The sequence below is a fragment of the Pogoniulus pusillus genome, chromosome 35, assembly GCF_015220805.1.
Source record: "Pogoniulus pusillus isolate bPogPus1 chromosome 35, bPogPus1.pri, whole genome shotgun sequence".
In the NCBI taxonomy this organism is placed as follows: domain Eukaryota; kingdom Metazoa; phylum Chordata; class Aves; order Piciformes; family Lybiidae; genus Pogoniulus; species Pogoniulus pusillus.
In genome coordinates, this window is record NC_087298.1 from 3792962 (window position 1) to 3820442 (window position 27481).

At 46.3% G+C, this 27481-nt stretch overlaps 1 protein-coding gene across 5 annotated transcripts in view; it reads right to left on the minus strand.

The window, feature by feature from the left end:
* Positions 1–241: 241 nt before the first annotated feature.
* The window catches only part of TNC (tenascin C), an 89844-nt gene continuing 62604 nt past the window's right edge, over positions 242–27481 (minus strand). For 3 of the 5 annotated variants that reach the window (XM_064170839.1, XM_064170840.1, XM_064170837.1), the window contains 12 exons: positions 24932–25204; positions 17623–17745; positions 14970–15113; positions 12963–13082; positions 12392–12535; positions 11231–11361; positions 9370–9502; positions 6987–7138; positions 5338–5434; positions 3675–3836; positions 1671–1834; positions 242–1087 (listed from right to left, as the gene is read on the minus strand). In XM_064170839.1, the coding sequence (XP_064026909.1) occupies positions 977–1087; positions 1671–1834; positions 3675–3836; positions 5338–5434; positions 6987–7138; positions 9370–9502; positions 11231–11361; positions 12392–12535; positions 12963–13082; positions 14970–15113; positions 17623–17745; positions 24932–25204 (1754 nt within the window). In that variant the 3' untranslated portion in view covers positions 242–976. Of the gene's footprint in view, positions 1088–1670; positions 1835–3674; positions 3837–5337; positions 5435–6986; positions 7139–9369; positions 9503–11230; positions 11362–12391; positions 12536–12962; positions 13083–14969; positions 15114–17622; positions 17746–24931; positions 25205–26637; positions 26911–27481 lie in introns of all 5 variants that reach the window. The other 2 variants (XM_064170842.1, XM_064170841.1) reach the window with 2 other exon arrangements.

Below are 27481 nucleotides of genomic sequence, written 5' to 3' on the forward strand. Positions count from 1 at the left end.
ATAAAAGCCATAAAGAAATACGTTCTGAAAGGACCCAAACCTTTCTGAGCATTTCACTGCAACAAAGCCAGCAGAATACTTACAACCAATCCCTGCCAAAAAGAAAGCTTTTGGGATAGGCTCAGCAAGCTCAACCATTCTCAGCCTTTCTTTTGCTTCCCTAAGGAAACAGTCTCTGGACATGGCCAAACTCCCACATGTATGAGGGGAAGGTAAGGGGAAAAAAAAGGTAAAAAATGTATTTAAAAGTATTTGTGCTTTTATTTATATATATAAAAACAAACATTTACAATCAGACACTGTCCTGCTGTGTTTCCAAAAGCATGGTTCTCTTACAAAGGACACAAACTTAGCTTATTATTATCATTATTATTATTACTTTCTCATTATATTAATAATATTAATCTTATGCTTAAGTTTAAACCACACTGCTTTCCCTTTCCCCTCCCCTCCTTCTCTCTGGTACTTGATATATATATATATAAAAGGCTTTCCAACGACCAATGAATTTCAATTATACCTAATAATAATAATGATAATTAATCCCACACATCCCTGTGTGTAAAATATGGCTGGTTCTAAAACAAACTACCAATGTACAAAAGCTCTTCTCCCTCCCCTCCCCTGGGCCACCCAAGAGCCAGTCAGCCTGTGGAAGAACTTTATTCCCAGGGGCTTTCTGAGAGAACAAAAAGGAATGACAGCACATAGAACCCTTGAGATGGTTGTCTTTGGTGTGGAGGATGCTCCTGCTGGGCAGCTGCAGCTGCTCTGCTGAAAACGCTGGGACACTTAAGGCTGCTTGTTTGGATTGCTGCAGAAGCCTCTGCTGGGCCAAGGGTCACTGGTGCTTTGGTATGACTACCAGCTCCTCACATCCCACCACCCCAGGCATGCCAGAGGATCTCCCCACACCCCCACTCTCTATCCCTCCCCCCATCACCCTGCCCGTGGTCCCTTCGCCACCTCCGGGGCCTTACGCTCGCTTCCGCCTTCCTTCCAGGTTGCGGAAGCTGGAGGGTCTCAGCTTCATCTCTGCAAACTGGATGGAGTACTCGTGGCCCTTCCAGTGGAACCAGTTCACACCCTGCCGAGACAGAGATGAAGTGTGAGCTGCACTGGTGCCTCTCTTCCCTCTCGGCAAGGGCTGGAGAAGGCACAGGTAAAGGCTTTGGGGTGTTTGGTTGTGAAAGGCTTTCAGTCACCTCCATGCTTAGGGGACTGGAGCACTGCCTGGGGGGGAGAGGCTGAGGGCCCTGGGGCTGCTTAGTCTGGAGAAGAGAAGACTGAGAGGGGATTGAATCAGTGTCTATAAATATCTGAGGACTGGGGGGTAGGAGTGGGGGGACAGGCTCTGCTCACTGTTCCATCTGATAGGACAAGCAGCAGTGGATGGAAGCTGCAGCACAGGAGGTTCCAGCTCAACACAAGGGGGAACTTCTTGCCTGGAAGGGTCCCAGAGCCCTGGCACAGGCTGCCCAGAGAGGTTGTGGAGTCTCCTTCTCTGGAGCCTTTCAAGGCCTGTCTGGATGTGTTCCTGTGTGGCCTGAGCTAGATTGTGTGGTCCTGCTCTGGCAGGGGGGTTGGACTCGATGACCTCTTTGTGTCCCTTCCAACCCCTGACATCCTGTGAGCCTCTGATCACAGGAGGCTCCACACACCACACTCACCTGACTGTGGCTGTTGTCACCATATCTGCCCATCAGATTGACTCGGTGGCAGTTCTTGTACCAGAATGCACCCTTGTATGAGAGAGCACAGTTGGTGATGGCAGAGTCATTGTCCTTGTCAAACGTGGAGAAGGCCCTCCCATTATGGTATGTCATGGAGTCACCTGGATGGGGGAGACAAAAGGAAGAGCAAGGTCAGTGGCTTGGATCACACAGCAGAAAATGGGACATGTTTGGCCTGTAAAGCCAGGGTGTGGCTCAGTTTTAAAGTGACTTGTTTCGAGGCAGAAAGAGGTACATGATTTTGTGGTTGGAGGCAGCTCAGAGTACTTTTTGAGGTGGTCTCTAATCCCCAGCTTATAAAGTGGGTTTTATGCAGCTCAATTCCTGCACTTGTTGCTCAAGTCGTAGATGGATGTTGGCCTTGTACGGAAGGCAGCATAGACAAACCAGGCCAAAAGAGGCTTTCTCAAGGACTCAGTCAAGACCAAAGGAGTCTCCACACTACACTGGTCCATGCTGCTAGGACAGACAGCAGGACATCCACCTACCTCCCACCTGTAGCTACCGGGGTCTGGGTGCCCATTGACAGATGGGTGAACAGGAGCAGCCCTCACTGCATGCCTGGAGCAGAGCTCACATTCCTGTCTTAGTGTCTGCCTTGCTCCATCCATTAATCTTGGACCTAGATGCTTAGTAAGAGGAAGTAGCAGGATTGAATCCTACTAGCTGTAGCAGCTCTGCACCAGCGTGTCTGCCTTCAGAGGCAAACAGATATGGTGCTCGAGGATATGGTGTAGTAGTGGCCTTGCTAGAGAGAGCAATGGCTGGACCTGATGATCTTAAAGGTCTTCTCCTAGCATAATGATTCTCTGTGTGTGACTCTGTTTCAGTCTGCTACTGCTGCATATCCTTTGTCTGCGTCCCTACAGACTGTGCACAAAGCTCATGTGATGGTCACAGGCAGAGGTCCTACATGCACGTGCTTGTGGTCTGGTTTATGCACCTACCAGCATGAAATGATCTTCTTTTAAGCCATCTTGTGGAGCTGGATTTCACAGAATCATAGAATCAACCAGGCTGGAAGAGACCTCTGAGCTCAGCCAGCCCAACCTAGCACCCGACCCTGTCCAATCAACCAGACCATAGCATTAAGTGCCTCAGACAGGCTTTAATTCAGCACCTCCAGGGACAGAGACTCCACCACCTCCCTGGGCAGCCCATTCCAATGCCAACCACTCTCTCTGCCAACAACTTCCCCCTAACATCCAGCCTCAACCTGCCCTGGCACAGCTTCAGGCTGTGTCCCCTTCTTCTGTTGCTGCTTACCTGGCAGAAGAGCCCAACCCCACCTGGCTACAGCCTCCCTGCAGGCAGCTGCAGGCAGCAATGAGTTCTGCCCTGAGCCTCCTCTTCTGCAGGCTGCACACCCCCAGCTCCCTCAGCCTCTCCTTGCAGGGCTGTGCTTCAGGCCCCTCACCAGCTTTGTTGCCCTTCTCTGGACACATTCCAGTAGCTCAGTCTCTCTCTTGAATTGAGTAGCCCAGAACTGGACAGAGTTTATTTATCTCTTAATCCTCTGAAGCCCTGAAGAGAAGTCAGTCAGGGCTGTGGGGCTTGACCCAGTGTGATTACAAAAGGCAGATTATTTGCTCAGCAGAATTATAAATCATGTTAGAGCAGGACTATTCCACCAACAAGAGATGAGGCTGTGACAAGCTCCCATTAGCTGCAGAAATGACAGTCAAGCACTGGCCAAATGAGCTCCATGGCTGTTTAATGGACTTGTTTATAGCCTCTCATAAACATGCCATAAAACGTGGCACCAAAACGGCTGCAGCATTTCCAAGAGAAGCATAAAATCCATCGCTGTGTTCATATTTTCTGACTCCTGACACAAAGGAGGTACCTGCTGTGATGCTGATCTACAACATTACCACAGCTACCTCGAGCCAGCTGGGAGCAAACATCAACTCAGAAGAAACCCAGGGTAGTTCATCTCACCTGCTGTGCCGCTGTAGCCATCCACTCGCAGGCGGTAGCGGCTCTTGGCGTCCCCAACGCTGAACCTGTCGTAGACGGCATAAGCTGTCTCGCCTTTGTCCCTCAGATCCACACGCAGCTCGTACTGGCCCTGAGAAGTGATTTTGTGCAGGTTCTCCAGACCTGTGTACATAAATGAACAATTCATTTGCCTCTCCAGGTTTATTCCTCTCCCATCTCATGTTATCCCACAAAGGGAGCGGTGCCGACCTGTCCAGATACACCACGGCATAAACGCTGAGGAGCAGAGTGAGCTACTACAGCCCTTGGGTAACGGCAGCACCAAACAGACAAAACCAAGCTGACTGAGGGCCCTCTGCCCTTCAAATCACGATAGGAATTGTTGGGAAAAAGCAACTTTGGGCAAAGCACTGAAGGTTGTGCTGTGTGATTTGCAGACTCAGAGAGCGGTTTGGGTTGGAAGGAACCTTGACAATCATCAAGTTCCAACCCCCTTGCCATAGGCAGCGACACCTCCCACTAGAGCAGGTTGCTCATGGCCTCATGCAACCTGGCCATGAACACTTTCAGGGAGAGGACATTCACAACCTCCCTGGGCAACCTGTGCCAGTGTCTCACCACCCTCACTGTAAAGAATTTCTTCCTAATCTCCAGTCCAAATCTTCCCTCTTCAGCCTTCCCTCCAGTTCCCCTTGATCTACCACTACAAGCCTGTGTAAAAAGTCTTTCACCAGCTCTCCTGTAGGCCCCTTTCAGGTACTGGAAGGCTGCTCTAAGGTCTCCTTCTTTTCCTCATTGTCTTTCATTTACAAACAAAATGTAGCAGTCTTCAAAACTTTGTTTTTTTCCTTCTCCTCCCTTTGCTTGAGCCCCCTGCTTTTGCTGAGGGTATCCTAGGAGTAGTGGCAGAAGAAGGTTTGCTGCTTCTCAGGTTAGCTTCCACTTCATAGTGCACCAGCAAACACTGGTTGGGCACATTTGGTGACCTAAGAAGCATGACATCTGTGAACTGCAACTGGAGGGACTGGCTCAGTCCTGTCAGTTTCAGTCTTCATGCTGTCCTCAGCCTTCTCCCACTGGCCTATAAGTCATAGAATCAACCAGGTTGGAAGAGAACTCCAAGCTCAGCCAGTCCAACCTAGCACCCAGCCCTAGCCAGTCAACCAGACCATGGCACTAAGTGCCTCATCCAGGCTTTGTTTGAACACCTCCAGGGACAGTGCCTCCACCACCCCCCTGGGCAGCCCATTCCAATGCCAATCACTCTCTCTGACAACAACTTCCTAACAACATCCAGCCTAGACCTCCCCCAGCACTTGAGCCTTGTTGCTTGTCTTGTTCTGTTGCTGGTTGCATGGCAGAAGAGACCAAACCCCACCTGGCTACAACCTCTCTTCAGGTAGTTGTAGACAGCAATGAGCTCTGCCCTGAGCCTCCTCTGCTGCAGGCTGCACACCCCCAGCTCCCTCAGCCTCTCCTCACAGGGTTTGTGTTCCAGGCCCCTCACCAACCTTGCTGCCCTTCTCTGGACACCTTCTAGTATCTTGACACATTCCCTTCCATAAATGGCTTTACCACCTAAATGAAGGCTCCAAAGTGGCTTCTGGTCTTTTAGGCTGTGTCTGTGCTGTCCTTAGAAAGAAGACAAACCCTTGGCACCTACCTATCCAGAATTCATCCTTAGGGTCTCCAAACCCAGCCACGTAAGTCTTCCAGTTCCTGTAGAAGTCCTCCTTTCCGTTTTGACGCCTCAGGAACACCTACAAGCAGCACACACCAGAGGTGTTATGGACAGGCAGCCTGTGGCAGCACCAGAGGTGTTATGGACAGGCAGCCTGTGGCAGCACCAGAGGTGTTATGGACAGGCAGTCTGTGGCAGCAAGGCCCCTGGCAGTGTGGCTCTTCCAGATGCAGAGCTTGGCACTGCTGCTCCCTTGCTTTTAGCACCCAAAGCAGCACTGCTTTTGCTGCAGGCACTGAATTGTGCCAAGGCTTTTGAAGCCTCACTGCTTGTTTGAATTCTCTGGTTTCTCTGCTGGGCTCCCAGGCTGCCCTGTGTGATGTGGCCTTTCTCAGTGCTTGCTCTCTGCTCTTCCAGCAGCCCTTCACAGTTGTGTGTTTCTCAGTCAAGATTCTTCCTACAACCCCTAGTCTCCTAGGAATGCTTTTCTCCATCTCCTTCTTCCTGTCTGTGCCCAGGGTGTCTCTGGCATGTTCAGATTTGAGGATGGCACTTCAGGACATGGTTTAGTGGTCATGCCAGTGTTGGGCTGACAGCTGGACTTGATGATCTTAGAATCATAGAATCGACCAGGTTGGAAGAGACTTCCAAGATCATCCAGTCCAACCTAGCACCCAGCCTTTGACAATCAACCAGACCATGGCACTAAGTGCCCCAGCCAGGCTTTAATTCAGCACCTCCAGGGATGGCAACTCCACCACCTCCCTGGGCAGCCCATTCCAATGCCAATCACTCACTCTGACAACAACTTCCTCCTAACATCCAGCCTAGACTTCCCCTGGCACAGATTGAGACTGTGTCCCCTTCTTCTGTTGCTGCTTGCCTGGCAGGTGAGCCCAGCCCCACCTGGCTACAACCTCCCTTCAGGTAGTTGTAGACAGCAATGAGCTCTGCCCTGAGCCTCCTCTTCTGCAGGCTGCACATCCCCAGCTTCCTCAGCCTCTTCTCATAGAGATTATGTTCCAAGCCTCTCATCTTAGAGGTCTTTTCCAACCTTAATGATTCTGAGAGTCTATGCTCCCATGATTCTATGTCACTACATAGAGCTGGCATTTTTTTTGGCCGTTCCCTTGTTGTTCTGGTGGGATGTGTCCATGTATAAGAGCCTGGGAAGCCTGGCTGACCACCACACCATGAGGCTGCTGAACAAACACTTTCTTTGCCCTATGCTTTAACCTCTTTTTGCTGTGTCTCTCACTCAGGCAGTCAGCTCACCCTCCTCTCATCTAATTAGCATGTAGAAGTTGTGTATCTGATCTAAGACACTGATTTCAGCACCTTGGCAGTGCTGAAGCAGTGGACAGAGAGCAGGGCTTTTCACAAGTGCTGAAACCACCCATCCTTTGGAGACATCTCTCCTCCAGCTACAGAAAGAGTTAGCAGCCTAGGTCTAGGCACTTAGGTGTCCTACCCAAGGTAAAATAGCTCGCATTTATAGACAAGTCAGCCCTGCTCTGATAGTAGAGCACTGGGAGGGATGCCACAGGTGAGCAGGGATGGGTTGTGCTCCCCCTACTTTTATCACAGACAGATGCACACGAAGGTGGTGGGGACCCTCTTCTCTTACTCACAATCCATCCACCTCCGTCCTCGCCCATGTCACAGAAGACTTGCAGAGGCTGAGCCTTGTCCCCATTCACGTAAACGGTGTAGAGCCCAGAGGTGCTTTCTCCATTCAGAAGAGCCTGGGAGCAGTCTTTAGGGTAAGGATAGAGAAGACCAGCTGCACACAGACAGAAAAAGAAGAAAGAGGTCCTTAGAAAACAGCAGTTACAAGGAACGTGATGAATACTGATGGAAATCTATTGTGGGTCAACAGCACAGCCAGGTACAGAGCCCAGGAGTGGATGTGTAATTGCCATCCTATCTACAAGAGATTCACAGTGAACAGCAGATGCTGCAAAGTTTTCTTCTGAATATGTTTTTGCACATCTGCCTACACTTCTGGGAGTGCTGTGACTGCCAGATAACTGCTCCCTGCTACGCTGTGGGAGTGCATCCTCCAGCTAAATATTGAAACGGCATCAGCTGTGTTTACAGCAGCTTGTGGGTAAAACCAAATCTATCCATCTCTGACTATGTGGCAGAAAAGGGAGGAGGAGGGTGGGGAGGGGGAAACACACAAGGAGGATATAAAAATAAAGACATTTGGGGGATATTTTGCTAGCAAGTACAATGTCAAATATGTTCTACAATTAGGCTTTTTAAAAACACAAACCCGACAATAAGAGCTGCAACTCCAGGGAAAAGCCATTAAGCATTTCTGTCTGACAGGCTAATGACATCCTTGCAGCCAGAACAATTTCTAACCTCCAGAAACCTCTTTTTTCCTTTTGAAATTCTCTTAGACCATTAATCTTTCTCAGCCAGTGATGCTCAAAGTGTGTTTGAAAGAGAGCTTTTAGTGTGGCTGCTTACAGAGTGGATCTTGCTCTTTCCTGTGCATTGCACATTCCTGCTTGTGCCTCAGCTACAGGGAATGTGCAGCAGCCTTAGGATTTGGAGAAAAGCAGCTCTCTGCAAGAAGCTGCCCAAGTGGTTCTCTCTCACTGATTAGCAGAGAAATGTATGTTCAGAGTCAAGGTTCAGGCTTAAGCGTCTGCCCAAACCAGGCTGACACTGAGCTCAGATGGGTGAAGGCACTCCATTCAGTCTCTGCTTGTGGTCACTTGGCCAAATGTCACTTAAATACACCCAGATTTCATTCTTCCCCTGTTGCTGGTTGTGGATTGTAGTCCATTGGTGGATTTCATCCTGCTCTGCACAAACAGTGACTGTGAGCAGACTTGGGGCTGTGTAACTTTTAGTAGCACTTCTCTGAGTCCTTGGGCTGGAATTGGTACAAGGGGCAGAATGGACAGGGCTGAAGGTCCTGCTGAGCCTGAAAGTCTAGAAAGCATGACAAGTGAGACAAATGACAAGCAAGGTTTCACAGTTAGCACTGAACAACTTTTTGATGTCAGCTGTGAAGTGACCTTCAGAGATCTGATCTATTCTTGCACTCAGCTCACTGGAGAGCAGTCCTGCTTAGTGCTGGAACAGAGGTGGCTGTGCTGCTTTGTGAAAACCCATCTCCAAAAGAGGAGAAAAGGAGAAAAAAACCCTGCCCAGAAATTGATCTCCTCAGAGCACTGAACAGATCTCTCTGTGTGTGGTTTGCTTCATTGCACCCTTGAAAGTTGATTTGCTTTAGCAGCTTGCTATGCATCACACAGGGCTAAAGCAGGGTGTCAGCTTGCCTGTTAAAGAATAATGTCCCTGTCATCTGTCATGGGAAGGGCAGGTTGGTCCAGATGAGAAAGGACTACAGAGGTGACCTGGGTGGATGTAAAGAAAAGGATTTCATCCTGCCAGTCTGGGGAAAGCAGGTGACACTACAGCTCAGGGCCAACAGGGACTTTTGGAACTGGAACTTCTGTCTGAGGAGGAAAGGAGAGGAGATGTGTGGCTGTTTAGTATGGACAAGAGAAGACTGAGAGGGGATCTTGTTAATGTTGAGAAATGTCTGAAGGGTGAGTATCAAGAAGAAGGGGGCAGGCTCTTTTCAGGGGGGTCCTGTGATAGGACAAGGGGCAATGGACACGAGCTGGAACACAGGAAGTTTCTCCTCATGTTGAGGTGAGGATGACAGGGCAGCAGAACAGGCTGCCCAGAGAGGCTGTGGAGTCTCCTTCCCTGAAGATTTTTAAGACCCATCTGAATGCATTCCTGTGAGACCTGCCCTGGGTGATCCTGCTTTGGCAGGGGAGTCGGACTCAAGGATCTCTGGAGGTCCCTTCCAATCCTCACCATTCTGTGATTCTATGGTTTTGCACCAGCAAATGTAGTGTGTGCTGACAATGAGATTAAAAACCCTCTGGGAGGTCTGTGTTTGCTTACTGCAGAGCTCAGTGCTGACCTGAGAGCAGTAAGTAATATGCTGTGTCAGCTATGCTTGTGTTCTGAACTCCTTACTTGTGGTGAAAACAGTCTGGATTGTTTTGCTCTTCAGGGATCTGCTCAGAGCCTGGAGTTTCACTGTGTACTGGGTAGATGGGCTGAGCTCTGTCAGGCTGTAGGAGGTAGTCTCAGGGTCGAGGATGACTTCCTGTGGGAAGGAGGAATGACACAAGGAAATCTCAGTGGGAAAAGGACAATGAAAGGCACTGTTATGTATTTTAAGTTGTCACATTTTTTGTGGTGCTTGTTTATGACATTTTTCTAACCACCCAAATTATTTAATACAAAACTGAGAGTCCTCTAAGCTGTTTCTCAAGCTAACTTCCTTTAGAAGATCAAGAAAAGCTTCCTGGAAATGAATGTTTGCCATCATAATGCATAAGCTGTCTGATTTAAAAGCAAGACAGCATAAATGTTTCCATCCCTATAGATGTCTCTCTGAAACTCAGATGACATTGAAAAGAATCACCCTTTCATAGAATCATACAATCAACCAGGTTGGAAGAGACCTCCAAGCTCAGCCAGCACAACCTAGCACCCAGCCCTGCCCAACCAACCAGACCATGGCACTAAGTGCCCCAGCCAGGATTGGCTTCAACACCTCCAGCCACACAGACTCCACCACCTCCCTGGGCAGCCCATTCCAATGCCAATCACTCTCTCTGACAACAACTTACTCCTAACAGCCAGCCTAGACCTGCTCTGGCACAGCTTGAGGCTGTGTCCACTTCTTCTGTTGCTGCTTGCCTGGCAGCAGAGCCCAACCCCACCTGGCTACAGCCTCCCTGCAGGCAGCTGCAGACAGCAATGAGCTCTGCCCTGAGCCTCTTCTGCTGCAGGCTGCACCCCCCCAGCTCCCTCAGCCTCTCCTCACAGGGCTCTGCTCCAGGCCCCTCCACAGCCTTGCTGCCCTTCTCTGGACACATTCCAGCACCTCAACATCTCTCTTGAATTGAGGAGCCCAGAACTGGACACAGCACTCCAGGGGTGGCCTGAGCAGTGCTGAGCACAGGGCAGAAGAACCTCCCTTGTCCTGCTGCCCACACTGCTCCTGAGCCAGCCCAGGATGCCATTGGCTCTGCTGCCCACCTGGGCACTGCTGCCTCCTTTTCAGCTCCTCTCTCCCAGCACCCCCAGCTCCCTCTCTGCCTGGCTGCTCTCAGCCACTCTGGCCCCAGCCTGCAGCACTGCTTGGGGTTGTTGTGGCCAAAGCTTAGAACCCTGCACTTGGCCTTGTTCAATCTCATCCCACTGGCCTCTGCCCACCCATGCAGCCTGGCCAGGTCCCTCTGCAAAAGACAGGAAAACAGCAAACTCCAGCCTTCAAAAGCTTGGCTTTCTGCAACTTGCAAAGACTGATTGTCAGTGTGCTTAGAGATTTGCCATCTTGAAAATCAGGCCCAAACAATCTGTTATTTTTGCTGGGATTCATCTCATTCATATTTAAGCACCTAAAGTACTTAAATGCAGTTCTGTAGTAGCATAATAAAACCATTGGGGAGCACAAGGCACTTTCTAAGGTAATTCATCCTGCCTTCAACACCTCATTGGCACAGGGCTGGATTCTCCTGAGTTTAGAAAGGGGAATCCCATCTTTTGGGATGTGGGAGTTTAGTCTGTGACACAAGTTTGGAACGAGGGAAAAGGGTTTCTTGTGCTTCTGTCTGTATCAGGGAGAGATGACTGGCAATATTTAGGCTGCAGTCAAGCTTCTGTTTCAGGACAGTAGATAGGAAAGTACTGAAGCAGGTTTAAAATGCATTTGTGTTCAAGCTAGCAGTGAAACAGCTGCTTGGTAGTTTAGTGGACGCCTCAGAGCATTTCTGCTGCTCCATCTTGAGGCACAGCCCTTTTGGCTTAGTAACAAGTGCTGTACCTTGACTCTGCCATCGATGGACTCATAGATCAGGAGATACTCAGTGACTGGAGCACGAGGAGGCCTCCAGGTTATCACAGCTGTCTCTGACTGAACTTCAGTGGCACTTAAATCTCTTGGAGCATCCAGTCCTGAAGGAGACAATAGATCAATTACAATCCCATCTACACAGAGTTTAGCACAGAGGCTAACTTATGGGCAGTGTATTAAAACAGGCTAGAAAAGCAAAGTTCTCTGCAGAAATCTGTATGAAGGAATATTTCAGCCTGAATGGTTAAGTTTCCCACTGGAAGTTTAAAACCACAGATATTTCTTTTATCCTAGTTAAAATACTGGCTTGTTTCAGGCCCTTTGGTTTATAAGCAGCTGCATCACAGCATCTTTTCAAACACAATTGTGCCTTTCACTGCTTCACACAAGACAGACTGGTAGCTACATATTCCCAGGAAGAAAAACTTTGGTTCTAATGATGTCTTTTTTGAATAGAAGAACTTTTCCTCCTTAGTCTGGCTACACCTTCTCATCTCCACTGTAATTACAACATTGATTTTGTACAGTTCTTGGTTCTCCAACTAACACCTTGGGACAAGTCAAATGACAGGCTGGAAAATGAGAAGCATCCATGGCTTACTTCATTGATGCTGATGGCAAACCACAACTATGAAACCAACTTCAGCATTGGTATTCCAATGCCAGCCTCCAGAAAAGAGCTCCTGCTTTCTGTGAGAATCTGTAGAACTGGTGACAGAAAAGCACCTCCTGGGTCCACCACACCAACTTCCCAACAGAGAACATTTGAATCATAGAATCAACCAGGTTGGAAGAGACCTCCAAGATCATCCAGTCCAACCTAGCACCCAGCCCTAGCCATTCAACCAGACCATGGCACTAAGTGCCTCCATCCAGGCTTTTCTTCAACACCTCCAGGGACGGTGCCTCCACCACCTCCCTGGGCAGCCCATTCCAATGCCAATCACTCTCTCTGGGAAGAAGATTTGGTGCAGATACTCTCAGAAGTCAGGTTTATAGTGAAATAGCAGAATTCAGGTTTCTAGCAAAACAAACCCCATGTGCTGGCTGACTTTATGCTAGTAGAGAAATGTAAGCCTGGTAGGATAACAAGAGATGGCAACTCCTCTCTCAGGAGGTGAGACACAGCACCTGTAGTAAATTGGGTGGAGAGGGACTCGCTCCTTTGGGTGTCCTTCAGTGCGTGGACACTCAGTGTGTACTCAGTTGCAGGCTGCAGTCCCTTCAGGTCATACTCCACAGTGTTCCCTGATACCATCTGAGTAACTTCTGGCTCTAAGAAAACACAGAAGAGAACAGGTCCCAGAATTGCTCAGACATGCCATGAGGTGCTCAACTCCCTGCCCCACTCGGTGATATATTTTTACTCTCTGGAAGGTAGCACAAGATAATAAAAGCCCAGAGCTGCTCTCTGCTCACACCTGAAGCTGAATCACCACCAGAGACCTTTATCTGAGCCTTACCACTCTCTAGCGGTCACAGGAATTATGGCAGCACCTCCTCAAGCATCTCAGCTGTCTCTGCTTGTGTCACGTTTGGGAATGCTTAAGTTAAATGATCATTTTAATCAGCTTCCAGTGAGGCATCTCCTTCAAATAACAGCTCCCCCACTCCCCTCAGCCACACTGCTGCACCCATTTCTGAGCACCTCTCAGGAGCTGTGACACTGTCAGCTCCCTGACCTATCACTAATTCTTCTTACCATCCTCAGAAGCATAGGAGACAACATAATTGTCCACAGCAGCAATTGCTGGCTGCCAGGTTGCCAGAGCCTCAGAATCTGTGATGTTCACCACAACCAGGCCTGATGGGCTGTCCAGAGCTGTAAGAAAAGAGAATAACAGGTTGAAAGGATGTGACAAATGTTCTGGGCTCTGTGCAATGCTCTGTTGTATATATATGGTGTAAAATCTGCAAACAATGCTGCCTGATGCAGCTTTTATGATCCCCTTTGGAATAGTGGAACTCTGCAGGACAGATGTCAGTGCCTATAAAGAGGCATCAGATGTCTCCACTGGAAGTGAAGTAAATGCCTGAAAAGATTAAACACTGGGAACAGACACAACTAACTGTGTTCTCACATCACTCTTGATACCATCAATCCTAACAGCTCTGTCACAGCTGATGTATTTCTCTCAACACCCTCAAATCTGGGCTGCTTTTGAGAGCAAATTCAGGAGACAGAGCTGGGAAAAATAACAAATGTGAGGGCATCTGACAGCCACTGTGACCTGCCACCACAAAAATAAACCAAACAGCTACCCAACCACCCAGAATCCCCACACACCATGCCTTGCTCCCTCCTGGGACTCTGTTTTGCACACAGTTTTATGTTCTCCCTGAGCTGGGACAGATAAATGTCTCCAGTACAGCTGTAAGGGGCTATAAATTCCATATGGTTATCCAATACTCATAAATTTGGTTCTAAGTTCAGTTCTCTGAGTATTTGTTAGCTCCTCCAAAAAGGGAAGCTATAAACTTGAACATAGGAAATTCCATCTAAACACGAGGAGAAACTTCTCTATTTTGAGGGTGGTGGAGCACTGAAAGAAGCTGCCCAGAGAGGTGGTGGAGTCTCCACTCTGACACTGTTCAAAACCTGCCTGTGTGCTATCCTGTACCACCTGCTCCAGAGACTCTGCTTTGGTGAGGGGGATTGGACTAGAAGCTCTCCAGAGGTCCCTTCCAATCCCCACCATGCAGTGATTCTGTGAGGGCAGGAATGTGACTGCAGGAGCATGACAGAACCTCATTTCCTGCATGGGTATTTAAACCTGTACTGAAATAAAACCAGGAGAGAGGAATGTTTTCCTGCTTAGGACAAAGTCTGGGAGGTGTGGAGTTGGAATCCACAACAGCAGCTGGTCTGAACTGCTCAGCTGAGCTGGCCCTTTACTCCCGTGTGTGCAAAGTGGTGTTAAGTAAACTGCTGGGGTTTGCTGATGCTAATAAGACTGTAAACATAGGAACTGGCTCTCTCTCAGTCCAGGTTGGTTCAGCACTTACAAATGGGAGCCCTGGAGCAGGCTGCCCAGAGAGGTTGTGGAGTCTTCTTCTCTAGAAGCTTTCAAAACCTGCATTTCTGTGTGAACTACCCTAGGAGATGCTGCCTTGGCAGGGAAGTTGGACTGGATGATCTCTGGAGGTTCTTTCCAACCTCTAAAGTTCTTCTCTAAATTTACAAGTTCTATACTAATCTGAAATAGAATAGCATAGAATCAAGCAGGTTGGAAGAGACCTCTGAGCTCAGCCAGTCCAACCTAGCACCCAGCCCTGCCCAATCAACCAGACCATGGCACTAAGTGCCTCATCCAGTCTTCTCTTGAACACCCCCAGGGACAGCGACTCCACCACCTCCCTGGGCAGCCCATTCCAATGCCAATCACCCTCTCTGTGATGAACTTCCTCCTAACATCCAGTCTAGACCTCCCCTGGCACAACTTGAGGCTGTATCCCCTTCTTCTGTTGCTGTGTGCCTGGCAGCAGAGCCCAACCCCACCTGGCTACAGCCTCCCTTCAGGTAGCTGCAGACAGCAATGAGGTCTGCACTGAGCCTCCTCTTCTGCAGGCTATATGGAGACACAGAGTGGGTAGAAGATTTCCTACAGTAGCAAAAGTGGGATCTCAGTGGGTTTGCAGCTCCAGCTTCTGAGTTTCTCCTCCAGCACAGGCAGTGCTCCTGAAAACCTGCTGTTCCCTCATTATTTACCTGTTTTCAGAGTGCCAGAGATGGGCTCACTTTCTTCAAAGCCTTTCAGTGAGATGATACTAACATTGTAGTCTACACCAGGGACTAATTTCACCAACTTGGTCCTTGTCTTGCTTCCATCAACAGTAACAACATTTGGAGTACCTAGGATGAAGCGAAATGTCAAGGGATTAGTGACACAACAATCCAGTAAACACTTGAAGGATCCAAGCTGAAGACATTATGACCAACGTGGAGGTACAGGAGGAGGTGAATTTGCTCCAGTTAGTCACAATCATCAATGCCAAGGGGCAACCTCAGGGAAAAAACATTGCTGCTGTGACATCTATATGTAAGACAGTGAGTTAGTTGTATTCATTGCTGGGGGTGTGCCAAGAGGAGGAAAAAAATTAATGTTGCTGTTCAGAAAAATATGATTTTACAGATGAGATATAAGGTGAAAACACAGGATCCCCTACATAGCAGTTCATGCACACCTGCAAAGCAGGATCTGCAGGTTAGATCTGCTTTGTATCTGGTAAGGGCTGGAAGTTTCTCTTTCACAGGATCAGAGGATGTTAGGGGTTGGAAGGGATCCAAGGAGATCATCAAGTCCAACCCCCCCTGCAGAGCAGGATTAGAATCTAGTGCAAGTCACACAAAGAGTGCATCCAGACAGTGCTTGAACGTCTCCAGAGAAGGAGACTCCACAACCTCTCTGAGCAGCCTGTTCCAGTGCTCTGTGACCCTTACAGTAAAGAAGTTCTTCCTGACATTGAGGTGGAACTTCCTGTGCTGTAGTTTCATAGAATCATAGAATGTCAGAGGCTGGAATGGACCTCGAAAGATCATCTGATCCAATCCCCCTGCCAGAGCAGGATCACCCAGAGCAGATCACATTGCAATACATGCAGATCATTCTTGAATACCTCAGCAGGGAGACTCTGCAACCCCTTGGGCAGCCTATTCCAGTGCTCTGTCACCCTCACAGGGAAAAAAATCTTCCTCAGGTTCACATGGAACCTCCTGTGCCTCAAGTTTATGCCCATTTCCCTTTGCTCTGTCTCACAGGGTGCAACTGAGAAGGGTTTGTCCATTGGAACCTCCTGTGCCTCAAGTTTATGCCCATTTCCCTTTGCTCTATCACAGCATGCAACTGAAAAGGGTTTGTCCCCTCCTTCTTGACCCCCCCAGGCCTCAAATATTTGTAGACATTGATTAGATCCCCTCTAAGTCTTCTCTTCACCAGACCAAACAGCCCCAGGGCCCTCAGCCTCGCCTCAAAGGGCAGCGCTCCAGCTCCTTCATCATCCTCACAGCCCTGCCTTGGACTCTTTGGAGAAGATCCCTTGTTCCTCCTGAACTATTTCGATACAGTTGATATTAAGAGGTCCTGCACGTGTGGGTGAGGACTCAGGACACATTTGTTCCAAGTCCTGGGTTTATTCCAGGAAAGCACTTAGAGAAGTGCTTAATTTTATGTGTTGTGCATTGTTCCACTTTCTGTAGGATCCCCATCTACTTAAAGCTGCACACTGCATTGTCTAGAGGCCTGTATTTTCACTTCTCTTAGTCAATGGCACATCTTTTATGCTCCTGATGTCTGCAGTCTTTGCTGAGTAGCTGTTTCCTTGCAGAGAAACCCTCAGGTAGTGCTGAAAAATCTGTTTAGATATAGGAAGTTTTTAAAAGCTGAAGACTGAAGTGGAGATACAATGGATGGAATGAAGCAGCACTGGGGACTGCTAAGAAAAATCACTGCCTTGGAAAGCTACTCCAACCATGGATTGTGATTATTGTTTCCAAGAGTCATCTCTTCAGTATTCTTAGCTCATAAAGCATCCACAAAACAAGGAGAGGGCTTGACAGAAATCCTTACTTTGGAGGCTCATGTGGAACAGAGATCTTTGTAAACGTGGCTCTATTAGGGGTGCAACTGCTCCAGCATTTAGCTCAGAGCTCCCCCACAAGGCTTGTCCATGGCACATGGGACACTGTGCCCAGACAGAGTTTGGCTTCTGGCACCGTACAGTACAGCCACATTCCTGGTCAGCAGTCTGGACAAAGGAAGATGTCTGTGATAAGATCATCTGGGAGATGCCCTGAGTGATGCACATCAGAAGGACTGGGTGCAGTTCTGGAGCCCCCAGCACAAGAAGGACATGCAACTGTTGGAGTGAGTCCAGAGGAGGCCACCAAGATGCTCGGAGGGCTGCAGCAGCTCTGCTCTGAGGACAGGCTGAGAGAGTTGGGGCTCTGCAGGCTGGAGAAGAGAAGGCTTCCAGGAGACCTTGGAGTGGCCTTCTAGTATCTGAAGGGGGTTACAAGAAGGCTGAGGAGGGACTATTGACAGGGTCTTGTAATGACAGGACAAGGAGTTTAAACTGGCAGAGGGGAGATTGAAACTGGATGTTAGGAAGAAGTTCTTTGCAGTGAGGGTGGTGAGACACTGGCACAGGTTGCCCAGGGAGGTTGTGGCTGCTCCCTCCCTGGAGGTGTTCAAGGTCAGGCTGGATGAGACCTTGAGCGACCTGTTCTGGTGGGAGGTGTCCCTGCCTATGGCAGGGGGTTGGAACTAAATGATCTTGGAGATGCCTTCCAACCTAAACCATTCTATGATTCCACAACACACCCTTTCTGCTCATCCTTGACCACCTCCCTCCCGGTTACCTACCTCCTGTGACGGGGACGTAGGAGATGCGGTAGCTCTCCACGCGGCTGCGAGGCGGTGTCCAGCTGACCGTAGCTGCGTTCTCCGTGATGTCAGAGAAAGAAATTCCCTTGGGAGACCCCACAACTGTCAGTGGAGAAGAGAGAACAAACACACCACATAGAAAGAAGAGGTAAATCCTTTGTTTTATCAGTTCCCACTGCTGGAATGCTGCTTTGTCTCCTCTCTCTATTCCAAGAGCTGCTGCTATCAGTGTTCTGCCCTAAACATGGTTAAGACAGGCAGCACCAAGTGTCACTGGTTTCACTATCTACTGGGAGCAGCAATCTCTTGGGTTTAAAGTTTCCTTTTTCAGCAACATTGCAGTAGTGCATAGCTTTAAAATACTCCAGACACATATGTACACAGCATGAGCATAGAACTAACGGAGGTTTCAGTGTTACACTAGGGAGGAACACTTACAGTGATCCCATTCTATTTATAATTCTTCCTACCCCAATTTCATTTGGATGATTTTTAAGAGTTTCCACTGAGCATCAGAGCCCTCTGTGTGACACACAGCAATGGTAGCCCCTGGTAGTAGAGAGACCTCTCTTCCTGAGCAGGAAGTTTCTACCATAGGATGTCTACAAAAAGACCTCAACTCAGGTTTGTAAGCTCATCGAGGCTCCCTCTGCTCAAGCATTGACTTTTATTGGCTTCAAACTAGAAGTGATGAAATTTTCCTCTTGGAATCTCTATCTGAGACTGTGATTTTTTTCTTAGGTACATCTGAGCACATCCATGGGCCACCATCATGAGGAAGGAAGAGACAGTTCCACTGCAGCTCTTTTCACTCACCATTTCCCTCTATAAACCTGGATGCTACATTTGCCCTTTAGATCAAGTTGTGCAAACAAAACACATAGTCTGCCAGAATGACCCAGTCTTAAGATGGAAACCAACAACTACCTGAAACATTCCAGTTTAAGGATTAAGATGGATCAAAACAAACATGGAAAGGGCTTTCTGGAAGGACATGGTAAAGACAGCACTTCGAAGTTGACACTGAACATCTCACTTCCATTTTCCTTTCTTGACTGTAACCAAAACAGCTCTGATGTGTTGAAGAAATAAACAGCCCACACAGAGCAGACCATTAGCACAAAGAGGAGAGATACCAAACAGCCACACCAAGAGGGATGGAGACAGGCTAAGGGCAGGGGAAGGGGGGCAAGAGGAGGAAAAAATATGTGACTGTGCTTGAAATAGCTTGGAAAGAAAGTGTCTGCATGAAAGAAGTCAGAGGGCTGTTTGTTCCATGTGTCCCCAAAGCTCTAGCAGCAAAGCACTAAATCAAGTGAAAAGGCAAGGAAAGAAAAACAACTGAGCTCTCGAGAGAAACATAAATTACTCCTCTGGAGCTCACTAGACATGTTGTGTTTGTGGGGTTTGCTCACATGGAAAAGCCAAAGAAAGAAGAAAAGAAAGAGAATGTAAGAGAACAATGAGAGCAAGGTGGAGAGAGTAAAGCTACGTGGCACAGGAAGGTGCTACTGACAGGTACAGGCTGAAGGGAACAAGAGAACACAGAAAACCTGGGAAGGAAAGAGAAGTGCAAATCACACTGATTTTGTTTCACACTGTGAGTGGTGAATGATGATGCTTCTGGAGACCAAACAGATGGACCAGCACTTGGTTTTCATATACATAGGCAATTCCAGTCTCTCCCAGAAAATAAAGTGCCCATCCCATCCCACTTGGACTCTGCTGTGCACACATCCATGGGCTTCATGCTTGGTTGGTTGTACCATGTGAACTGCATAACAAAGAGTAGTAAGAAGAGCCTTGACTTGAATTTCATATCCCCAAGTCCCCCAACTGTGGCTACTTTCCTGGGAGCAAACCTGGCAAAAAAAAATGCAATGGAGCATCAGAGCAAGCATCAGTCCTGGAATGAATGCCAGAGATGTGAGTGAGTGGTACCTTTGAGCACAAGGCAATTAAAAAGCAGCAAATGAAACCATCTCCTCAAGCTTCCTGAAAGCCAAAACTAAGCAGGCATGAAAAAGGGCCAGCATGTTCTGTTCTGTCACTCCTGGAAGCCCTCAGAAGATCTGCTGGGCAGGTACAGGTAATTAACAGTATCCTCCAGTGTCATCCCCCCTTAGCTCTCCATGGGGGTTGAGCTACCTGAGCAGCTGCTACTCTTTGGGGATTTTTTTTGCCAAAAACTTGTTCTTTCAGACCTGTTCTTTCTAGAGATCACAGGAGCATGTTCACTGGCTTCCTAAGCCACAGCAAGCATCAGGCTGCACTCATCATGGACAAAGAGCATGTGAAGTGTTTTGTGACCCTCCCAGCTGGACAAAAAGTGCTGTCACAGCATGGCAAAACACCATTAGAAGCAGCAGCCTGAGAACCACACTTCCTATCAGGGAGATAAAGTGGCCTACAGCCATGCTGTGGTCCCCTGCTGAGGGCTGCACCTTGACAGACATTCTACAGGTGAATTCCCAAAAGACAGAGCAGCAGTGGGCAGACTCCCCTGTGCCAGCCTGGCTAGACTCTGCAGGCCTCTGTGGTGCTGCCTTGCCCTGTGGGCATTTTATAGAGAGTGTTTCCTATCACAGCACAACTGATGAGGGTAAAGTGACAGAACTGCAGAGGGGAGGAAGAGTAGGGTACCACCACCTCAAAGAGAAAAACCAGCAGCAGTTCTGAGGGGAAGCTTTGCAGTTCACTTGTACATGTGAGTAGCACTTGTGATGGCTGTTTTGGATGATCAGAGAATCACAGAATTAACCAACCTGGAAAAGACTTCTAGGATCATTGAGTCCAACCTATTACCTAACCCTTCTAATTAACTAACCCATGGCACTAAGTGCCTCATCCAGCTAAATACCTCCAGGGATGGTGACTCCCTGGGCAGCCCATTCCAATTCCAAGAGTGGGCAATCACTCTTTCCATGAAGAATTCCTTCCTAATGATGTGGCTTTATTGTCATCTCCCATGCCCAGCAGTTTCACACCACACTCCTGGTGTGAGGGAAGCAAGGGAGATGGCCTCACTCTCCAGCCATGATGTCAGCTGTAAGACTGGAGAAAATGGCACATACCAGTCCTGCCCTACTCATCCTTTCCACATCCTCAGCCCATGGCTGTCACCAGATCAGCTGCCTTGCTGATGACTTCTTAGAAGAGAAAGAAGGAAAGGAAACAACAGAGGAGGACAAGGCAGCAAAAGATGAAGACTGCAAAATCTTTCTTCTCCTTCCTTCCTCATGGTGGGTGCTTTGCTGTACAGACCCCTCAGATATGGGGTCTGTCCAGATATGGGCAATGTTCAAGCCAGACTACTTCAGCTGCTCCAATGACACCAGCTGAGGATCTCATCTCTGAAGACTGTATTTGCCTACAGATGGGTACATGCCCAGGTAGGGAAGAAGGAGGAAGCTGTGAGTGATAAGCACAGAGAAGGATTTTCAGTCTGGATTGTTTTTCTGTTTTCATTTCCATGGCAGTGTTTGTTTTAGGCTTGCTGCTCTGTTTCCTAGCTTTGTTCCAACTGTTATTTTAGCATCTCTGCTACTAAAGCTAAAGACTCTGGAGCTAATTTATTCCTTGCTCACTTGTAACTTGTACACAGGCCAGAATAAGCCTGTCTAAGCTACCCCTTCAGGGATAGAAATAATGTCTTTGCAACCAGGCTGGAAATGCTCTAAATATACATATGTTTGTGTAATAATCAGCTCCTAAAAAAGAAATCAGTTCAATGCCTTGGCAGCCCTGCTCCCCAGTGCAGTGTAACCTGCAGTCCAAATGGCAGCCCTGCTCCCCAGTGCAGTGTAACCTGCAGTCCAAATCATTCAGCTGGAGTTTTGTGGCTCCAGCTCCATTATCAATTATCCATGGGCTATTTGCAGCTGACAAACATCTTCTGGGCTACTGGCTTCAGCAGGTGACATGTGCTAAATCTCCTTGAAAGGACCAAATGAGAATGTGGCCATGAGGAAAATGATAACTCTGGGTGGTTTACCAGAAATACCCTGGAAGGCAGGGAAAATGGAGACTCTGCTAACAAGTGCAGCTGACTTTAAATACCTCTCTCCAGGAATGAGCCAACCCCCATCAGCCTGGAGAATGGGGGCTTGTGATGGATGCATGTTCTGTTTCATGTAAATGTCTGGCTGAGCGTATATATATGCCCTTGCTGTTTATTCAAGGGATGTGAGGGCAGTCAGTGGAGCTGTGCCCTTCCATGCTAACAAGTGGCACCAGAGCCATTAAGGTGACTCATGAGGCCATGCTACTAAAGCAGAAGCTGTTCGGTACTGAGTTATTGCTACCCCTTTTCTGTGCACTGTCTGGGGTACAGCTGAGCAAATGACTCCTTCATTTCTGCAGGCCTCCTCACACACTGAACTTTCCTGCCAGTCTCCTTCTCCTGCAATTAGATGGATTTGAAGTTTTGGTATTTATAGACATTTTTCTTATTTATAGAATTGTTTCTTATTTATAGAATTATTTCTTATTTATAGAATTGTTTCTTACTTATAGAATTGTTTCTTACTTATAGAATTGTTTCTTACTTATGGAAATTTGCTTATTTAAAGGAGTTTTTCTTAGTTATAGATTTTTCTTTTCTTTGTTACAGATATTTTCTGCTTTATCTCATTTATGGAAATGGTCTTGGCTAGAGAAATTTATCTTGTCAATTTTTTTCTTAGAGATTTTTTTCTTATTTAAAGCATTTTTTCTTATTTATAAGCTTATTTAGAGATATTTTTCTTCTTTACAGACTTATTTATGAGAATTTTTCTTATTTACAGACTTATTTATGAGAATTTATCTTATTTATAGACTTATTTATAGATTTTTTTCTTATTTATAGATATTTTTCTTCTTTACAGACTTATTTTTAGGTATTTTTCTTATTTATAGACTTATTTATAGGATCTTTTTCTTATATATAGGCTTATTTATAGAATTTTTGCTCATTTATAGATTTTTTTCTTCTTTACAGACTTATTTTTAGGTATTTTTCTTATTTATAGACTTATTTATAGGATTTTTTTTCTCATATGTAGGCTTATTTATAGAATTTTTGCTTATTTATAGATTTTATCCTATTTATAGACGTAGGAATAGATTTTTTTTCTTATTTGTAAATATTTTTCTTATTTGCAGACTTATTTTCAGATATTTTTCTTATTTACAGATTTATTTACAGATATTTTTCTTATTTATAGACTTATTTATAGATTTTTTTCTTATTTATAGGCTTATTTATAGGATTTTTTTTCTTATATATAGACTTATTTATAGTTTTTTTTCTTATTTATAGATATTTTTCTTCTTTACAGACTTATTTTTAGGTATTTTTCTTATTTATAGACTTATTTATAGGATTTTTTTTCATATATAGGCTTATTTATAGAATTTTTGCTTATTTATAGATTTTATCCTATTTATAGACGTAGGAATAGATTTTTTTTCTTATTTGTAGATATTTTTCTCATTTGCAGACTTATTTTCAGATATTTTTCTTATTTACAGATTTCTTTTTAGATATTTTTCTTATTTATAGAATTATTTCTAGATTTTTTTCTTATTTATAGATTTTTTCCTTATTTATAGACTTATTTATAGGATTTATTCTTATTTATAGACTTAATTACAGATATATTTCTTGTTTACAGCCTTATCAAAAGATATTTTTCTTCTTTACAGACTTATTTTCAGATATTTTTCTTATTTATAGAATTTTTCTTATTTATAGACATATTTATAGATTTTTTTCTTATTTATAGACTTATTTATAGATTTTTTTCTTATTTATAGACTTATTTATAGATTTTTTTTCTTATTTATAGACTTATTTATAGATTTTTTCTTATTTATAGATGTATTTGTCATTTACAGCCTTATAGATATTTTTCTTATTTATAGACATATCTATATGAATTTTTCTTATTTATAGACTTATTTATAGTTTTTTTCTTATTTATCGACTTCTTTATAGATTTTTTTCTTATTTATAGACATTTTCCTTATTTTCAGACTTATTTATAGACTTTTTATTATTTATAGACTTTTTAATGGATATTTTTCTTATTTATAGATTTATTTATAGATATTTTTCTTATTCATAGACTTTTTATAGACATTTTTCTTATTTATAGACTTGTTCATAGATTTTTCTCTTATTTATAGATATTTTTCTTATTCATAGAGTTTTTCTTATTTGGAGATTTTTTCCTAATTTATAGGGTTTTTTTTTCCTTATTTAGACATATATTTCTTATTTATAGACTTTTTTCTTCTTTAGAGACTTGTACATATTTATAGACATTTTCTACAGACAGGTTCCAGTGTCTCACCATTCTCACTGAGCAATCTCCTCCCAATCTCCAGTCTCAATCTCCCCTCTTCCAGCTTCAATCAATTCCCTGTCATCCTATCACTACAAGCCACTGTCAAAAGTCCCTCCCTGTCTCTCCTGTACCCTCTTCTGGTAGTTTCCTAGGGAGGTAAATTGTTGTGGAATGGTGGTAAGTATTAGTCCCAGGAAATCTCTGAAACAGGCTGGCACAGAGACAGTATTTCTTGCCTCTCAAAGGCAGTGCTTTAGCTGCTGGGCTCTGCTGCCTAATTCCAGTTCATGAAAGTAATGAAATAAAACCATATTAAACTGACAGCGATTGAAGCTCAGGAGCTTGAGATCACAGGATCCCAGGATGTCAGGGGTTGGAAAGGACCCAAAGAGATCATCCAGTCCAATCCCTCTGCCAGAGCAGGACCACACAATCCAGCACAGACCACAGAGGAACGCATCCAGACAGGCCTTGAAAGTCTCCAGAGAAGGAGGCTCCACAACCTCTCTGGGGAGCCTGTGCCAGTGCTCTGGGACCCTTCCAGTCAAGAAGTTACTCTTTACAGTCAAGAAGTGGAACCTCCTGTACTGCAGCTTACATCCACTGCTCCTTGTCCTATCACAGAGAGCAAGTGAGCAGACCCTGTCCTCCTGTCCTGACCTTCAGCCCTCAGATACTTATAAGCATTGATTCAAAATCCCCTCTCAGTCTTCTCTTCTCCAGACTAAGCAGCCCCAGGTCTCTCAGCCTCTGCTCATCGGGCAGTGTTCCAGTCTCCTACCCATAGTTGTAGCTGATTATAAATAACTACACCCCACTGAACCAGTGACTTTGACAAGGGACATGCAGGAGACAGTTCAAACAGCTCGGTAACAGCCCAGGCTGGCTACGAGAAGGAGAGATGCTGAAAGAAAGAGGCACGAACACGTTAGACTTTGGTGCTGCGAAGACGATACCTGTGGTGCCTACTGCATTTACGGGCTGGGAGCGCCGTCCGCTGCTAACTCCATAGAGCTCAATCTCATATTCTGTGCCCTCCTTCAGCCCTGTTATATCCTGGGTGCGCTCATGGCCTGGCACTATGAGTTCCAATGGATCAGATTTCCTTTTGGTGTCCCTGATCTTTAGAACAAAGCTGTCGAAAACCCCATCATCTGCAGTCCAGGAGAGACGGAAGCCATCGGGAGTGGCATCTGAAACCAGGAGGTTGTCGACCTCGGGTTCTGCTTCTAAAAAAGGAGAAGACAGCAGCAAGGAAAAGAAATCATTTCATTAGCTCATCAGAGAACCTGCCCCAGGTCTGGATACAGCATGCTGCGAGAATCCAACCGTGGGTCAAAGAAAGGGAGACAATCTGCCAGCTACTGAGAGGGGGGAAAAAAACCAAAGAAGAAACTCAGAATATTAGCATTATCCACATACTGAGGGAGGTCCACGTGAGTGTGTGCAGGCCCATGGCACTCTGGAATAGCAAATCCCCTGCACAGACATTCCCCATTTGCCTCGCACATGCAAAGTTACACATGCCAGTAGTCAGTCTGATGCGCATTTCTCCCTCGCTACCTATGTGAAACCCTTACGGATGAGAAGAACAAGCTCTTGTTATAGACCCCCAGGCATGCCTCTAATACTGTCAGGTCTCTCTCTGTCAGGAGGACAACATAGAGGCCACTTCAAAGAGTCTTTTTCTTCATGCAAAACCCTTATTTCATGCACTTCTGGTATCTGATTCTTCAGATCAGATGAATCCTTTACTTTGCTGCTTCAGCAGCAAAGGGGAGTGATGAAAATTCATATTCCTTGAACAGCACACTTAAATCCAAACACAAGGCCTACTGTCTTTAGTAAAAGAACCCATTCAAGAGGATCCCAGGAGCTGCAAGTCATTCATTACCTGCAAAACATCTTTAGCTCAGTATGGTCAGGCTTCATTACCTAGAGAAATGCTGCTGGAGCAGTTACATCTTACAGCATCTCCAGTGCACTTCCTTCTGCCACACAAAGACATCCCTATTTATTTAGTCCAGTGAGGTAATCCTCAGCTTTACTGCTGCACAGTCAGCAGCACGCAGCTGAGACTTGATGGTTATAGGGCTAGAGAACCAGTCTGCAAGAAAGCTCCATTGCTGCTGGAAAACAGCAGCTGGGATGAGGCTGGATACATGAGTGAAGGCTTTCTGGAGAGAGATGCCAACTTTAAGGGTGGCAGTGATGGTCTGTGGGGGGAGCCCACTCAGGTAGTGAAAGAAAGGAGCCCATGGGCAAGAAAGTATGAAATCCTAAAGGTCCTGACAGCTGGCAAGTTGGAGAATGCTGATGTGCCCAGCAGCTGTTAACAAGACCAGCTCCCACATGCAGCTGCATGAGAAAAGGCTTTGGTTAGAAGAACCTGCATGACCATACCAGAAACTTTCACCCCTCAACCCACTTCATGCACTTCTACAGGATCCCTCATCATGACAAAAGGGAACCATCAAGTTAAAAGGAAGAAGATTTCACTGGTGAACCTGTCAATCCCCAGGAGTTATGTGTAGCCACAATGCAGGCAAGGATGCAAAAGCCAACGTTTGCTTTGCGAATGGACTGCAGGAGACATCTTCCAGGTGAGAAGACAAGCAAGGGAGGAAGGGTGGAAGAGAACAGTTCGTTTGCATTAAAATACCTGTAACAGCCACAGTGCTCAGGGGCTTTGTTTGGTGCCCCTTGGCAATACCATAAAGCATAACCTCATAGCCAATGCCAGTAATGAGGCCTTTAAGCTTCAGTTGGCGCTGGGCTCCCGTAAGGAGGAACTCCTGCGGGTCCAGCAGCTTGCCAGAATCCACCACGACTACTAGAAAGCTGTCAAAAGCATCCTCCGATGCCATCCACGACACCGTGAACCCGTAAGGGTTAATATCAGAGACAGTTAGGTTTTCCAGGGGGGGCATGGCCTCTAAAGAAGGGAAGGGGCAAAAACACACACAGAAAAAAAAATAGAAGTGAAAAAAACAATGGAAAATTAGGAAGTGTCACAGATTCCACCAAACAAAAAGCACTTTTTTTCCCCCCCCCAAAAAAAAAAATATGGATTGAACAGGAGTGCAAAGCCAGGACCACAAGAGCAGGGTTTTCACTGGAGCTTTCAGAAGTTAGATGGTCAATATGCACCAAGGGTGTTTCAGCACCTTGTGTCACAGGCTCCACTGAAATCCCTCTGGAGCTCAGGGTGGAAGCACATTTCTTCTGTTACACTGCTAGGCAGAACCAAAACTGCTTTGGAAATGCTCTGCAGGAAGCTTGCATCTCCTTCCACTTCATGTCCATTATCAGTGTTTTATGGATTAGCCTCAGCTTTGGCAACCACAACTCCTGTGTTTTGCTTCTTTACCTCTCTACTTCACGTGAATATCTCCAGCTTTTCTTTGCAGAGGTGGAGGGGTCCCAGATGTGAGGGCTGCCAGAAGCAGGACACTGATCAGGCAGGGTCATAGCCAGGGCAAGCAGTAATTACATGGAAGGTTGTT